At 34.6% G+C, this 15,354-nt stretch overlaps 1 protein-coding gene across 2 annotated transcripts; it reads right to left on the bottom strand.

The window, feature by feature from the left end:
• Positions 1-4,915: 4,915 nt before the first annotated feature.
• Positions 4,916-15,154, bottom strand: LOC147074683 (transmembrane protein adipocyte-associated 1 homolog). Of its 2 annotated transcripts, none has more exons than XM_085943687.1 (7): positions 14,954-15,154; positions 13,199-13,319; positions 12,727-13,022; positions 10,677-10,934; positions 10,120-10,303; positions 9,095-9,224; positions 4,916-8,304 (listed from the first exon to the last, which is right to left on the bottom strand). In XM_085943687.1, the coding sequence occupies exons 2-7, from the start codon at positions 13,309-13,311 to the stop codon at positions 8,176-8,178; spliced, it is 1,110 nt and encodes a 369-aa protein (XP_085799813.1). In that variant the 5' UTR covers positions 13,312-13,319; positions 14,954-15,154; the 3' UTR covers positions 4,916-8,175. The 2 variants fall into 2 exon arrangements, with proteins under 2 accessions (XP_085799813.1, XP_085799812.1); XM_085943686.1 differs by having other exon boundaries at positions 8,044-8,307; positions 14,954-15,145.
• Positions 15,155-15,354: the final 200 nt, after the last annotated feature.

Genomic DNA, 15,354 nt, shown 5'->3' with positions numbered 1-15,354 from the left:
CGGCAGGGATCGAACCCTGCATCTCCCGGGTTTACCTTAACGGTTTTTTTTCAAATCAAGCTACTTTGGCAATCGATTTTTGTTTATTAAATCAAAGTAGATAAAAAAAACAAAAATCTATTGCCAAAGAAAGTAGCTTGATTTGGAAGAGCGCTGATGAGTGGGTATTAAAAAAGTGGCCAATAGTTAAAATTTGTCGCAATTAGTATGTCACCGCGTAGCATAGAGGTAATGCGCGGATGGGGCGTAAACCCGGGAGATGCAGGGTTCGATTCCCTGCCGAGGTTTTTTTCAAAAAAGATTTTTTCTATTGGTTATAATATATTTTCTCGAAAAGTGTTTTTCAAAATTATGTATGTTCAATAATTAGAATGGTACATTCTTAAATCTTGTGAATTATTCGTTGAATAAAAGAAATAGTTAATCTAAAAAAAGGTTGAGAGAAAAATAATACATGCAAATTGGGAGTGTTTAATAAATACGGTTCTCTTTTATTTAGTATTTAAAAATACAATTTTTATAAAAATAGTCTACAGCAACCATACAGTTTCACCATTCAAGAGTACAATGTTGTAACGTATAGCTTAAACTAGCATTATTTTTAATTAGTGTCAGTGAGCTTACAATCGAATACAAACACAAACTCGAAAAACCTTCAGACAACAGTAATACAGTTAATATTATTCATTGTTATCAGATTAAATATCTACAGGGAGAAAAATCAATCTGCAGTTCTATTCCAACCGTAACAGCATAACACCGTTTCGTTATATTTCCAGACTCAAGATAACTTCAAGTGTTACAGATGTATTCTGTTTACAAAACGGTTATCTAAAATAACTGGTAGCATGGCATTTTTTAGTTAATAAGCCGTGTGGTGAGAACTCGTGTGTCATTAATGTTTGAACACATGCTGTCAGTTTTAAATTGAACAAAACTTAAGATTTAAAATAGCATAAATATTAGGAATGTACACGGAAAAATCGGTGTCATACTTTTCTCAGTCCTTATGAGGTACATCGCCATTGTAATTTGCTGAACTAAATTAAAACGACTGCTGAGCCGGTTTAGACATTTGATACCCCGAGATAATTAACACTTAAAATACATCATAGCATTTTTACCACTATTTTTAATGATTTTGGAAATAAGTGTTATGTTGGAATAGATCCGCCGATGTCCCATTTTAGCACTTGTACCTGTACAATAGGAATATTCAGATCCCAACTACATTTTGACACTGTTAAAATTTGACACTGGAATGCCATAATCCCTTAAGCTCCAAACAAACATGAGTCGAACAGTTGAATATTATGACATCTGCAAGAATGTGCCCATTTTAATGTATATTGGCGCAAATTCAATGCTGTTTCGCTCATTACGCCTCACGTCTATCTGTAGCTTTACAATTTCAGAGTTGAAATTATATGGCAAGTAACACAACTGAGAATGAAATTGTCATCCGTCGATTCTCAAGAATTAAGTGTCACAGGTGAAAAAATAGGTGTCCATTGCAGGCTAAAACAATTGTATATTTCAATCAAATAAAAGGCAAAACACATAATCACTGTCCTGGAACTAGACTGTAGTATTTCGAAATAATATCATTTTCAATCACTTTTATCACTATTCAATCCTCTACCCAACAGAAAAACTGTCATATCTAAATTTAATTAGTTTTATACTCCATTATTCATAAAAATACAGTCTTACTTCTAATGAAATTATATGTACGCAACGGAGTAAACTGTAGTAAAATACTTACTACAGTTTAGCCACGGTTTGACACTTATTTACTTGCTACATCTACAGAACTGTCAAATACCAGTTCGTTGAGTGGTTTCTTGGCTCATTTTTTACCAAATTATCTTCACCTCTACCGGAAACTGTATTAATTTTTTATAGCTTGGTTTAGTGAGGCTAAAACCTTTGCATTAAAATATCTCAAAAACATAATTTTTCACACACTACAGTCCCGTTCCAACACGGTAATATTTTGGTTTGTTCAATCTTTATAAAAATATCTACATGTGAATTATAAATATTAATTGTTATTGTATGATACGTTTTATATATTTAAATTCACAATAATAATTTAGATAGATCGATTCGTAGTCAAAATGCCAATTTTACGAAAATATCTATACACAATGAAATGTTATTTTTAAATATAATAATAAGTATGTACATAAAAATGTTGCAAGGTTAAAAAAATGTTACCCCTACAATTCGGGTCGGGCAGCAGTGGTATTAAAATAGCATCTTTCATTTCCTAACAAATTATGCACAGGTATTCATAATACATTTTAAGTTTATTTTACAAGAATACACAATTAAAAATAAGATCAATAAAAGCAAATTTTCAAATGCTGAGAAAACCTATCACAAAAATATTATAAATCACAAAATTATAAATAAAGATCACCATGCTCTCATATATTACATATTATAAATTATTGGTAGATTTAGTAATTAGTCGAAAGTAAACAATTGAGTCAACTAGTACCTATTCTATATTCACTGTTTACGGTATAATCGCAATATAATTTGATAGATAATATTGCAATAATGCATGTCCGTTTGTGACAAACCAATGGGAGAGCTCACGCAGCAGACGTGCAATCTAGCAAGAAAAATAATTTAAAAATACCTACCACCAAAATCAATGTCTGGATAAAACGAAATAGGCATATTTAAATACAGTTTAAATTAATAGAATAATTAATAAAGATGATAGCTTGCACGGTTGCGAAGATAGGTGTAAAAATGTATAGTGAGAAGTAATTGAACGACAAAGCAACGCATGCAATATGTTGCTACGGCCGAGATGCATAGAATGTCACTGATCACTAAACAGCCATAATTCAGGTATGTAATTAGTGTTTAATGAAGAATGGGTGTGCTCACACAAATTGCGTTCAGCAGGATGCGCGCACCAAGAATAATTTTCAAATCTGACGAATGTTATAATATTTAAAACCAGAAATTAAAAGTAAGTTTTCAATGTCGTACACATCTTTTTACATTAAATTTTAGCGCCGATTACATATGCAAACACGAAAGACTACCAGTTTTAAAAAGGTAAGTACGTCTTATTATTTTATTCACTTTATTGACATCTATTATGTAAACAAACACCATCTTAATAATATAAAAATTTCATTGTCATGTCAATAAAAATATATATGAATGAGATGACACTGTAAGCATACTGTATCCGCGATTCAATTAACTGCTAATAAACCAACCATTATATTATTGTGTAAAGTTTATTTACCTGACTATCAATTTATACTTTGCAGTTTTCATACTTTTAATTTGTTTTTATATCCTAATGATAGATGGAAAATCATAATTTTGTTTATGGAGTTGCCATGTTGTTGACTATTTTGGTCATGTCATCAATGCTTAGTGGTCATAATGAGGATTCTATGCATAAGGCCTTATCTAATTTTTTTTTTATAACAAGCGTCATCCTGCACAAGTAAATCACAAATTAATACTCAGCTCCTGGTATCGTTTCAAAAATTTTAAAGTTTTTCTAATTTACAAAAAGAAGTACATATTTAAATATCATACTTAAGGTGAAAACAAAAGATAATAAACCTATCCTAAATTAATAACATAAAATTAATACCACAGAGAGAAGCCTCAAAAAAATTTACTCTTAAAGTGAAGATTATTACATCTTATTAAAGGAAATATCAACACAATATAGTAAGGTAGAATCACACTAACCCTGCATAATCTAAAGACATATTGGTTTCTTGTTGTGTCTTGCAAATTGTGTTGATATTTCTTTTAACTATTATGTCTTTCCAGCAAGAAATAACAGTAATAATGAAAATTAATAATTGTACACTTTGATTAAAAATATTCAGATCAAAAGGTAGCCAAATTAATAATATGTACGTGGTATATTGACATATAATACGATAGAATCACAGCAAAAAGAACAATACATAGAACTCACATCCTGGTCAAAAATCTTACATGTTATTAAAAATTAAAACTTATATAATTGCAAAATACATAATATTCCGATTTCAATATCGTTGTTATTCTGTTAAAACCTCCAATGTGAAAATATTTAAATTTTATGAGGGATACAAAAAACTGCTTTAGACAGATTGATGAGTAAATTTTACAGATAAAACGATGATGTTTCATAGGTAGTTATTTTGCATTTTGTCAATAATGATTAGGTCATAATATTACCATTCTAATTTTACACAGGCAGATCTTGTACATCCAGGGAATAGATAATCCTATCTAGCCCATTAAAAAGAGAGTCTAACACTAATGTATATGTGTACAGTGTAATTCTGTAAACATTAAGGCTATACCTCAGTTGAGGCGTGGTCTAAAAAGATCGTGGCAAGGCGATGCGCGGATTGCGGGTGCAAATGACACATGCCGAAATATAATTTGTCATATAAATCAAACATGCGTCCATTTAATGTTCTGTTTATTGTTCTATTAGTAACAATAATAATATATTCATTGACATGTTTTCTTTTTAAAGTAAATGGGTAACGTTTTTAGTCATCTTTACACGATTTAAGAATTAATACCGCCGTCGCCATCACGAAACAAATTGACGTATTCACACCTCGACGTTTGCTCTCAGACTGCCAGTGAGTCCAAAATTTCGTCACACCTATAGTTGAAAATTATTTGCCGTTTCACTGAAGTATCGCCTTAATAATTCAACGTTGACAGAAAGAGGATGAACAATATTTTATCGTAACATCTCTCGCATTATCGATGGAAAATATGGTACTGAAGATTAAAGTAATACAATTGACATGAGTTAGAAGCATCACCATATAAAAGTAGCCTGGAGTCATAACTGACATTCTCCAAAAATTAAGTTACGGCAAAAACCACTCGAGCACTATTTTTCGTAATTTTTCAATATTCACACCCACGATGGCCGCGCGGCGTAAGTGTCAGCCTATAGCGTCGTGGGTTCCAGGTTCGAATCGTGTGTCTGGCAACGAGTACACATATTGTTTTTCAATTTTTTGTATGAGTCAGAGTATGGACCTAATAGGTTGAGCAAGTGGCTGACGTCCATTTCTCGTAAAACAAATCACACTGTGGAGGCCCTATGATCCTATTAGGATCGGACATGGTCGAAAAAAAAAATATAAAACTCATTCTACCTTCTTTATGAGGAGTGAAATCCGGCATGGCAGTGTGAGAAACACAGATTCCAGATTGACTAGAAAAGACTTGCCGGAACAGAATTCACTCAATAGTGATATTTAGATATTATGATTTTAACACGGTTTAAAGTGATGTTTGATACATAGTCAACTATATTGATGCATTTAGAATTATTGTAATAGATTGTAAATGCATCAATGACTCCAGGCGACTCATATGTAGATACTACTTATTTTTGCGCGTATTTCAAATATGTTACTGCTTTGTTTGAAATGTATACATAATCATTTTTTGTAGTGAAACTACTTAAGTCACGGGTGTAAATTCATTCAATCAAAATCAACGTAACGAAAATTGAATCCAAAGGCCTCGCTATGGTGAGGGCAGCACATTGTCTCTTCGCAGTTCATTTCAATTCATTCGCAATATTAGTTAGTCGAGAGAGTGGCTAACATCTGCATCACGCAATATGGACGAATGACCTATGCTACGGTTTGAATGAAGTGAACTACGATTGACACAGTATTTGTTAGATATTTATAATAATTACAATCGATGACTTGCAACTTTTCAATTATTCTTAGTGACATGTACATTATGTATCACCAGTGACGAGGGGTGGAGGTAGGCTGTTAATATCCGACAAAAATAGTACACACTTTTTCAGCCATACTTATTTGTTTTCATTGATTTAGGAATAGGTACATATTAGAGATGGTGTTGGTTATTTAAAATTCATTAAGTCCTGCCGAACCAAACCATAATAGATAAAACATATTCTTCTATCTATAAGACATCCAAAAGTATAATTTAATGGCATAATATTAGATATTTTAAAGACAGACAAATATTTTTTGACTATTATCTATTATGACTTGGTTACGCTGGGTTTCACTGAATTTTAAAAAGTAACGAATACTATCTACACATTGCAGTCTTATTTCAATACTGTTAACTGACAAAGTTTAGTGTGCACTATTCATGACGGGTCTTAACAGTCTATCTCCACACTTCGCTGCTGTTTATCACTATATTATAATTATTGTTACACCCTCTAATTTATTTGTGTTGATTGATTGATTGATTGAAGTCTTGGTACAGGTGGTTTTCGAGATATACGATCTACTAGCCACAGCATCGCTACAGATGAATAACCAATGCCTAAATTAAGTACACAACAAATTAAAAAGTAAGTTTCACTACCACTGTGCATGTTCTACATACACAAAAATCATTATAGAATAGTAATAATGGATCATTTAAGAACAAGACCTCATTTACAGAATGTTGAGAACAATTATGTAGAATTTACAATTGCATATTTAAAAACATTTATTAATCCTTTTCAATAATTATAATGACGAAAATAATCCTAATTAAAAATTCACAGAAAAAAATATATTTAGTCTTAAAACTAAGATCGAATCAATAATTAATTAATTGACCATTCGGTTTGAAAAATTTTCATCGTTAATAGTAAAAAAAATAATCGAGGTATATCACAGTCTCCTAATAAAATTAGATAAAGCATAATTGACTGCCGCCCGAAGCCGGGTTTCGGGGCGGGTCCGACCCAAATTTAGTTTCTCTCGCCTTAGTCTAGTGGACGACTAAATTTACCCGCGCGGGTAGATTACGTTACTTTAATATATTTGGAAATATTTCTATTTTACAGTAGCGCTCCGTCGCCGCTCGGATGATCCTTTGGTGCCTATCACAAAAAAACTCTCCGCTCGCGCTCGAAGTGAACGCGGGCCGCCACGTCTCTCACAGAATAAAATTGTCACAACTTCACTCAGAAATAAGAACGCATCGTGAATGTACGGATTCCTCCGTAAACTCTGCTGGTGAATACTGAGAGGATGCTCGCGCTCATTTTAAATATTTTAATATCTGCGGTCTCTTGGAAAGAAGATAAGTCAAAAACATATAATCGAGATGTATCCTTGTGACGTTTAAAAAAATAATAATACAGAGATGAGTCAGTACAGTATTGCTTTTCATGATATATTATATTAAGAAAGAAGTAGAAAAATGCTACTGATTCCGACTCATCTCATTCATTATCACCCTCAGGATGGTCTTGACTTCCTCTGACAACTCTTTGTGTTTATCGCAATCCGAAATGACCGGCTTTTAGTACCTCAATTATACAGAACTCATTGGTAGTTCTGTCTGGCCACTGAATTTTCGATCTGCATTTTCTGCAACCTATTCTGCTGCTCGAGATTTCTCTCTTTGCTGATTCATTGTCATTCAGAGCACATGATCTGATCAACGTATTCTCCAATCTTGATTGATTGAACTACACTGGTATATTCTCGAAGACCGTACAGCTCCGAATTGTGAATATTGCCGTCTTAGTTAGGCTTGTAGATAGGTGAAGGATTTTTCTTTCAAAAATATTTAGGGCTCATTCATTATAATGTTTCCGAGGCATGAGTGAGCATGGGTTTTATGAATGTGTCGTAAAGCATGCTTTTGGTTCGGCAAAATAGTAGACGTGACCAAAAATGTCATTGTAGTCCGAAGAAGCATTGGTTCGCTGATGTGAATCTCTTAATAATTTCCTTTGTAATAGTACTGTCTTTCAACTGTATACAGTGATGTCTACTTCAATGTTCTGCTACTCATTAATAAATATTAAATGGTAGCTATCATGGCTGGAATAATATCCAACTTGAAGTGGAAAATTGGGGAATCAAGGCTATACTCGGCTAAAACCGAATGCTATGGATGTCTCGAGAAAATGTCAGCTTGGCTTGCTTATTATTCGAACGGACTGCATTCCATAATCCACCGGGTGTATACGGGACATGAAAATATGTGAGAATATTGGTGAACAAAATGGATTCTTGGGGCAACCACGTGGTGTCTGTAAATTCTATTTAAAGAGGAAGCTATGATACATGACTCAATTTCACACTGCTTTCACTTATTCCACTTTTCCACGATACCGCAGATATATTATGGGTAGGGCGGGCGATAAGAAACCGCAGGTAGTTACTGACGGTGTCGGTGTCCTAGGACGGGCGCGTCCATGGAGGCGGCGCTATCGGGGCTGTGTAGCGACGCGGTAGCTGTGGCTCGCCCACCCGTCTCGAATACTGTGCTGTCGTACACGCTGTTGCTCTGCTGAAAATAGAAATTTAATCAGAAATCCAACAAAATACAAACGAATGATTTAATAGGGCAAAAATTAGGATTAACAAACAAAGTTAATACTACGAAATGTTTACTTTGTGTAAGATTCTTGTAGCATTAATTAATCATTTCAAAAATCAATCCACAAAAGTCCCTGTTTAAAAAATGGCAGAATTTGTAAACCTCCTAAACCCTAGGAATTGCAATTTTGTATTTTTCTTTTGGTTTCGAGAGTTTGTTAATTTTTTTCATTTATTGAAACTCTAAATTCTTTGGATGGAGCTGCCAGCGACTGCCGTATTCTGGGGGTACCGAATTGGACAGCAGCCACACCGGTCCAGAGGTCAAGGAAAAACAAAGCTCCGTATATGTTTATGACACATGGATATGAACAATAATTAAAAAAGCTGGTCTGATTGACACCAACAGAGGAAGATTTTGTGATCGATATATGGACCCATTAGGTGTGGAGAATCAGGAATAATTAACGATGAGTTGTACCGCATCTACCAGGATTCGAGCAGGGAACCCTCTTTTCATGTCCACCATCAATGCTGAAGAAATGTAGAATGGAGAGGGGAATGTTTATTTTGATTTAGATTAGATATAAATTGATGTGTCAAAAAAATTGCACATATATTATGCAGTTGGCCGTATCATAGTTAACTGTGTATCAGAAACCAATGGCCATATAGCATTGAGATCAAATTCATGTCTAAATATAAAAAATATTGTGATTTCAGAATTAAGTATTACGTTGGAATAGATCTGCTGTTACCTGATAGATGTAGTCGGAGTCGGTCTTGAGAGAACTAAAGCTGTGCTGGTGCGGCAGGGAGACCTGTTCCTCCTCCAGGGCCTCATCCATTTGCGCCTTGTACGAGAACATTATACCCGGCTGCGACACACTGCAATGCACACATCATTCACACGGAGGCTTTACATCATTCGTAAGGGAAAGTTTTTGAGATGATAACACTATATAACACACACAATATGATGTTATGGCTTTTTCTGTACAATTGACAATTCAGTAAAACCTCGTTAGTAAGAACACTGGTAATTCGAAATTTTCGCGAAAAAAAAGTCCCTTGAACACTATTTTCATATAAAACCATACCTTTAATTCGAATATCGTAATTTGAAATGATTTGAGAGTCCCTGGCATACAAAAATATTCAATAAATCGTAATAAAGTACACTATTTCATGAGCCAGTCATTGAAAATTGTGACAGACTTTTCTTAAAAAATCAAAAATTACTTATTTTAAGGTAATAAAAATAATCCTGACATTTTATGATCCAATTCGGTAGGCACATCTATGATCGGAAACAAAATTATAAAAATCAAAAAAAATTTCTCTAAAAATTTTTTTTTCAAAATTTTTATATTTTTCCCCATACATTTCATAATTCGTAATTCGAATTTTTTTTCAATTTTCGGTCCCATGGAATTCGCATTAACAAGGTTTTACTGTACTGTTATTTGCGATTTCATGTAACTGTTGACCTGTTAAAATCTTTTTTTAAGTTCAAACAGCAAGGCTTTTTGTTTATTTATGTGTGATATCATTTATTTACTTATCAAATTGCAATATTTTATAATAATTATTCAGTATTTCTTGTCAATCTCATTAATATCTGAAACTACATTTAAAAACAAATAATTATAAGCAAGAAAGGTTTTCTTCCTCATATGCGGTGGAAAAACAGACCACCCCCAATGGGTCCGCTGCATCACTTCAACCAATTAATACATAAATGAGAACAAAAAAACGAGTACAGGAAAATGGGGGCGGATACCTGAAAAATTCACTTAGGAAGGTGCGGTAGACGAGAGGCGTGAAGAGTGTGAAATAGAGACATGTGGTTACGTCCACGACGCAGAGTCCGGAACCCACCCCCCAGTTCATGAGGCCCGCGCCCACCGCCTGCGCCCCGTCCACTGCTACCAACAATGCCACGTACACGTAGAATGACAGCTTTGCTGAAAACCGACGGCCAATGCCTTCATTAAGGTGGAATATAATGGGTATTAGAAACATCTAGTAACAGAAGTATCTATTCATTGCCACAGCACAACTGGTATGTAGAGCAGCGCTACCCAACTGCACCACGGTACACGATAACCTGAATTCAGTCAACTGAATATCTCAGAACTGAACATCAAATCATTCTTCAAATCTTAATTGTAACAATATCTTGTGGCACACTTTGTTGGGAAGCTTTGCTTCATTTTAATGCTAAATGACATGGTAAACCTTCAACTATGCAGATTTTCACTATGATTAGTGTCGTATGATTGTAAGAACAAAAAAAAAATTGAATTAAAAAATATAATATATATGATAGATTCTCACTGGGCAGTGCCAATCTCTCACGCAGTCTAGTCCACGGCAGCAGTAGGACACAGAGATAGACCAGCGCGAAGATAGCGGAGGAGCAGAACCAGAAGAGCATTCCGCCGTGGCCGAACAGGTCAAAGTCCCGGGAGTCGATGTGGAAGCAGTCGTCGGGCAGGACGATCTCTAGCGTGCCTTGCGTGAGCGTGAAGGCCAGAGCGATCAGCGACGTGGCCGCCAGCACATGCCGGATGCTGCTCCTACTGTCCAGGTGCCCTGCAACCCATTCACGCCGCATTTATCTCACAATAATTCACATGTCAAACGACGAATCATAAGTGAGAATGAAATAGGTAAAAACAATACCATTTTCGCTCTTAAAACTCATTTAGTGTGGTAAATGTAAATGTGGTAATTAAAAGGTCAGCAGTGATTGTGTTTAAGTGAAGCAGAGGGCCTCCTAGCTTGACTTTAATTATTATTACTTCGATCGAACCTAGATGAGAAGAAAATTTTTTGCCGTATGACATTAAAAGTTTACACAATAAAATATTATATACCAGGCATGTCCAACTTCAATTAGGATGTGATATTACTACCTAGTATCAAAACTGGCAGTGATCTACCATCTCTCATTGTGATTCTTTAACAAACAAACGTGTTGTATTTGGCCGAAGACACTGAGGCGGTACAAATTGAACAACACTTGTTTCTCGCCACCACGAAGAAATACTCAATATCCCATCCATTGTGGTCATCATTTGGGCACTCATTGTCAAACCATTCTCCTATTATTCAAAAAGTCTACTGCGCGACGGTAAGGGGAAACAACACATCAGTTTAAGCCGCGGGGTTCTTCAAATCTAATCCTTCTCTCACTCTTGCAGCAGGCCATGAGTGATCCAATATGAATCGAGTGATACAATAAGGTCATGCGGGATTTTTCATGGTTGATTTGAAAACAACTTTCACATAAGCTGGTTAAGGAAATAAGAAGAGAAATGGTTGACGCTTCATGACTTAATTCCTATGAGCCATGGTACGATCGTCCGTGTCCGGAAACTTGTACGTATGAAATTCGTCGTATCACACTTCACCGTGAAATGTTGTATCGGAAGTATATAGCCGTATATTAAAGACCGTCCAACCTCTTTGGGTCGTATAGTACTGACAAAAAATTCATGTCTAAATAAAACATAGTTCTTGTCGGTTTACACTTTACACGAAGCCAGCAGCAAATAAATTTTGAAAATAGCCGATATACTGTATTATTAATTTTCATGTTCCCACCAATATCACTCGTAGCTCCACGGTCTTCAAGATACCTCGTCGCAGGACAGATGTTATGTTTCATGATGCTGTGTATTGGCAATTAGCTTATTTGATGGCACCATAAAGGTTGATTTGTTTTTTATTAACTATATAATGTTTGTGGACGTATTAAATAGGCCAAATTTATAATTGTATAAATTATCATATTTCATTAATATTTACACATGCTGTCTTTTTATTGTTATTTGTAATTAAGATATTTTTATACATTTGTATTTATTATGTATTATGGCGCATTGGCCAAGAGCTGTAATGCCGTAATACTCTTTTTTTTATAAATAAATAAATAAATTTGTAAGGTTAGGTTAGGTTTTCATTCTTGAATTCATGAATTTCACCAAAATCAGCAATGAAAATTGAATTAATGTTCATATTGAATCTAATAAAATTGGAGACTATATAGTATACAATAATGTCTTCGATGAGAAAGCTCACGGCGAACTGTACCACGGTGAAATTTTTTACGTACAATTTACATGTAACCGCGATCGTCTGGTCTTTGGACATTGGAATTGGACATGCATGTTTTATGCAATATTACAGTATTACCTAATTGACCTGTGTACGTATTATGAATTGTAAACATAAGGGCGTGGAAGGTAAACTTTTTTTCGAAAAGCAGTTACAAAATTTTTGAAGATTACAGTTTTGAGACTGTTAAATGGTTACTTATTATCATTATAACATGGGGTGAACATATTTGAGCGGGGACAGTTACGGAGGAGAAATAAGTTACCGAAAGCCAGGCCGAATATGAGGACGCTCATTTCAGTGGCGAGCAGGAAGAAGCGCACGGTGACCCAGAGCACCTTGTCGGCGAGGCCGCCTGCAGGCAGCGCGGCGTTCACCGTCATGGACACGCCACACCGGAGCACGCTGACAGCCACGTTGCCCCACACTAGGCCGTAAAAGGTGAGGAAGATGGGGCTGCTGGTAGCGCGCAGCTTTAGCCGCGCCCTGTTGAAGCGAGCCGCCAGAAACAGCAGGAACAGGATGTTCGGGATCACTATGATCAGATCCCAGATACGAACCCTGAAACATTCCAACATCCCTCCTCGACTTGAGCATACGCCGTTACTAGCGACAAAGATGTCAGAGAAACAACTTCTGTACTTTAAACTAAGAGCTTTAATATACAAAAATATATTGACAGATAGTGTTAATTTATCAAAATAAATTCATCAAGATATTATGTGTTTCAGACATACCTTGAATCAGATATCTCTACATATAGAATGTGTTTGCAGAAAGACTCTTCGGGGATGGGAGGCGCCAAGGTGGCATTACCACTCCACTCGGACGCTGCCATCTCTTTTGTCATGGCTGCACCTGACGGTCAAAATAAAGATTATTTTTATCGCTACTGGGACTGATGCTTGCGGTCTGTCAGTGATTGGAAAAACAAATTTCAGGCGAATGCAAAAAATCAAGTCTCATAATATGACGTATAAAATTGTTTATTCAATTATTTTAACAATATTGAATGAAAATTTATATTATCAACTGAAGGTAGGTACATGAAAATCAAGCATGAATCAGACTGGAAAATGAAAACCCCAGTCGCTAAAACCGATTCCAACGTAATACTATACAACTATCAATTAAAATTTAATAGATCTAGAGATTATAACAGTAGCAAGGAGTGGAGGTAGACTGTGGAGATCCGTCATAAATAGTGCAAACGAAACTTTGTCTGTCATACTTATTTGTTTTCATTGAACTAAAAATACAATTTGCAGAAGGTGCTGGTTAGTTTTTAAAATTCAATTAAATCCTGCTTAAACCAAACCATAATAGTGTGGTATGCCATGGGCGATTCGACAAAATAATGCACACTTTTTCGGTTGCAGCCATTTGTTTTCGTTGAATTAAAAATAAATATTACAGATGGTGTTCGTTAGTTTTTTTAAATTTATTAATCCCTGCCTAAACCAAACCATAATCGATAGAAAAAATTCTTCTATCAATAAAATATCTAAAATTATATTTGATTTAATGGCATAATTTTAGATATTTATAGATATACGAATAATTTTTGACTATTATCTATTACGGCTTGATTAACGTAGGGTTTAACCGAATTTGAAAAACTAACAAACCCTATATGCAATTTAGTGTGCACCAGTTATTATTCTTTAATTCATGAATTTTGTCGAAATTGGCTATGAAAATTGCCACTGTTCCCGCCTGGCTTCCAGTAAACAGACATCTACCAAAGAATCTAACATTCTTTATATAACCATTGGGTAATTGTGTCGCAGAGGTGGACACAAGCTTTTATAATTTTTTGTTTACGAAAACAGTTTATTCCATGTAGACAATTATAATAAATACCTACCTTTTTCTGTCGGCGCATCGGCTTTTCGATCCAATAATCGTTAATTGAAAATTTCAAATTTTCATACATTTTGATACACCATTATCACAAACTAAGATTATATATTAGGTAATATTAGGTTGGGGTAGGTTAGATTTGGGTTGGTCTAAAAAGAAAGTTGTAAAATCTCATGTCCACCTCTGCGGCACATTTACCTTATACAGTCCACTGCTAAAAGCCCCACCACAAGTTGATAAGAGTTTAAAAAAATCATATCTTAAGTATGTAAGTAGGTACTTACTTAATTAATAGTAAAATATTATATTGCTTATTTGCTGATATTCTCAATGGCATAAATAAGTTTATTAAACTAATAAGGCATGATATCGCATGCTGGCACATGAAAAAATGTAATAATACAACAGTTAATAATGATATTTACATGAAACCACGAACAAACATACAGGCAATTAACAATGCACTATAGACGGCGAGAGATGATAAAAATACATATAAATATGTTTATTAATTATCTTTATAAATAAAGTTCGTACGTATATACCGAAATGATAGAGGAAAACATTGTCAGCTGCGATAGAAAAAAAGACAACGCATAATAATTGTCAAGTCAAAATACATTACCTACCTTTATCTTCTTTAATAATACATATTCAACGTCTGTCTTTCGAATTTATTCAGTTCATTATTATTATGTTATTGCGTAGTACAAAAAAACTAAATAACGAATCTCTTAAATAATAGACAGTGTCAAAAGTAATCAAATTTATCGGTGTTTCTCCACTCACTATTGTGTCACTTCACATCACCATACAGTCACAGATTGTTTAAACGTCAAACGCGTGCCACTGCTTGCCATAAATAAAAATAATATAAATAAATATATTTTCCATTTCCATAAACAATAAAATGATAAATGTATTAATTCCGTAAAACAGGTTGACTTTAATCCACTTAACAATAATGGAAGTGAGGTGCTAGATTGGTTGGACTATTGCCATTTTAATTACGCGTATAACATAAAGGAGT

Source organism: Rhyacophila brunnea, unplaced genomic scaffold (genome assembly GCF_057557595.1).
Source record: "Rhyacophila brunnea isolate RB1 unplaced genomic scaffold, BYU_Rbru_1.0 scaffold_16, whole genome shotgun sequence".
Taxonomy (NCBI): Eukaryota; Metazoa; Arthropoda; class Insecta; order Trichoptera; family Rhyacophilidae; genus Rhyacophila; species Rhyacophila brunnea.
The sequence above is the reverse complement of the archived record's forward strand: the minus strand, read 5'-3'. Positions and strand labels throughout refer to the sequence as shown.

Excerpts from the sequence above, each read along its gene's own strand:
- LOC147074683 (XM_085943686.1), bottom strand. The coding sequence starts at position 13,311 with ATGACAAAAGAGATGGCAGCGTCCGAGTGGAGTGGTAATGCCACCTTG. Across the intron at positions 10,304-10,676 it reads TGAGAGATTGGCACTGCCCA|CAAAGCTGTCATTCTACGTG; the intron begins GTGAGAATCTAT and ends GTCGGTTTTCAG. Across the intron at positions 8,308-9,094 it reads ACTCCGACTACATCTATCAG|CAGAGCAACAGCGTGTACGA; the intron begins GTAACAGCAGAT and ends TTCTATTTTCAG.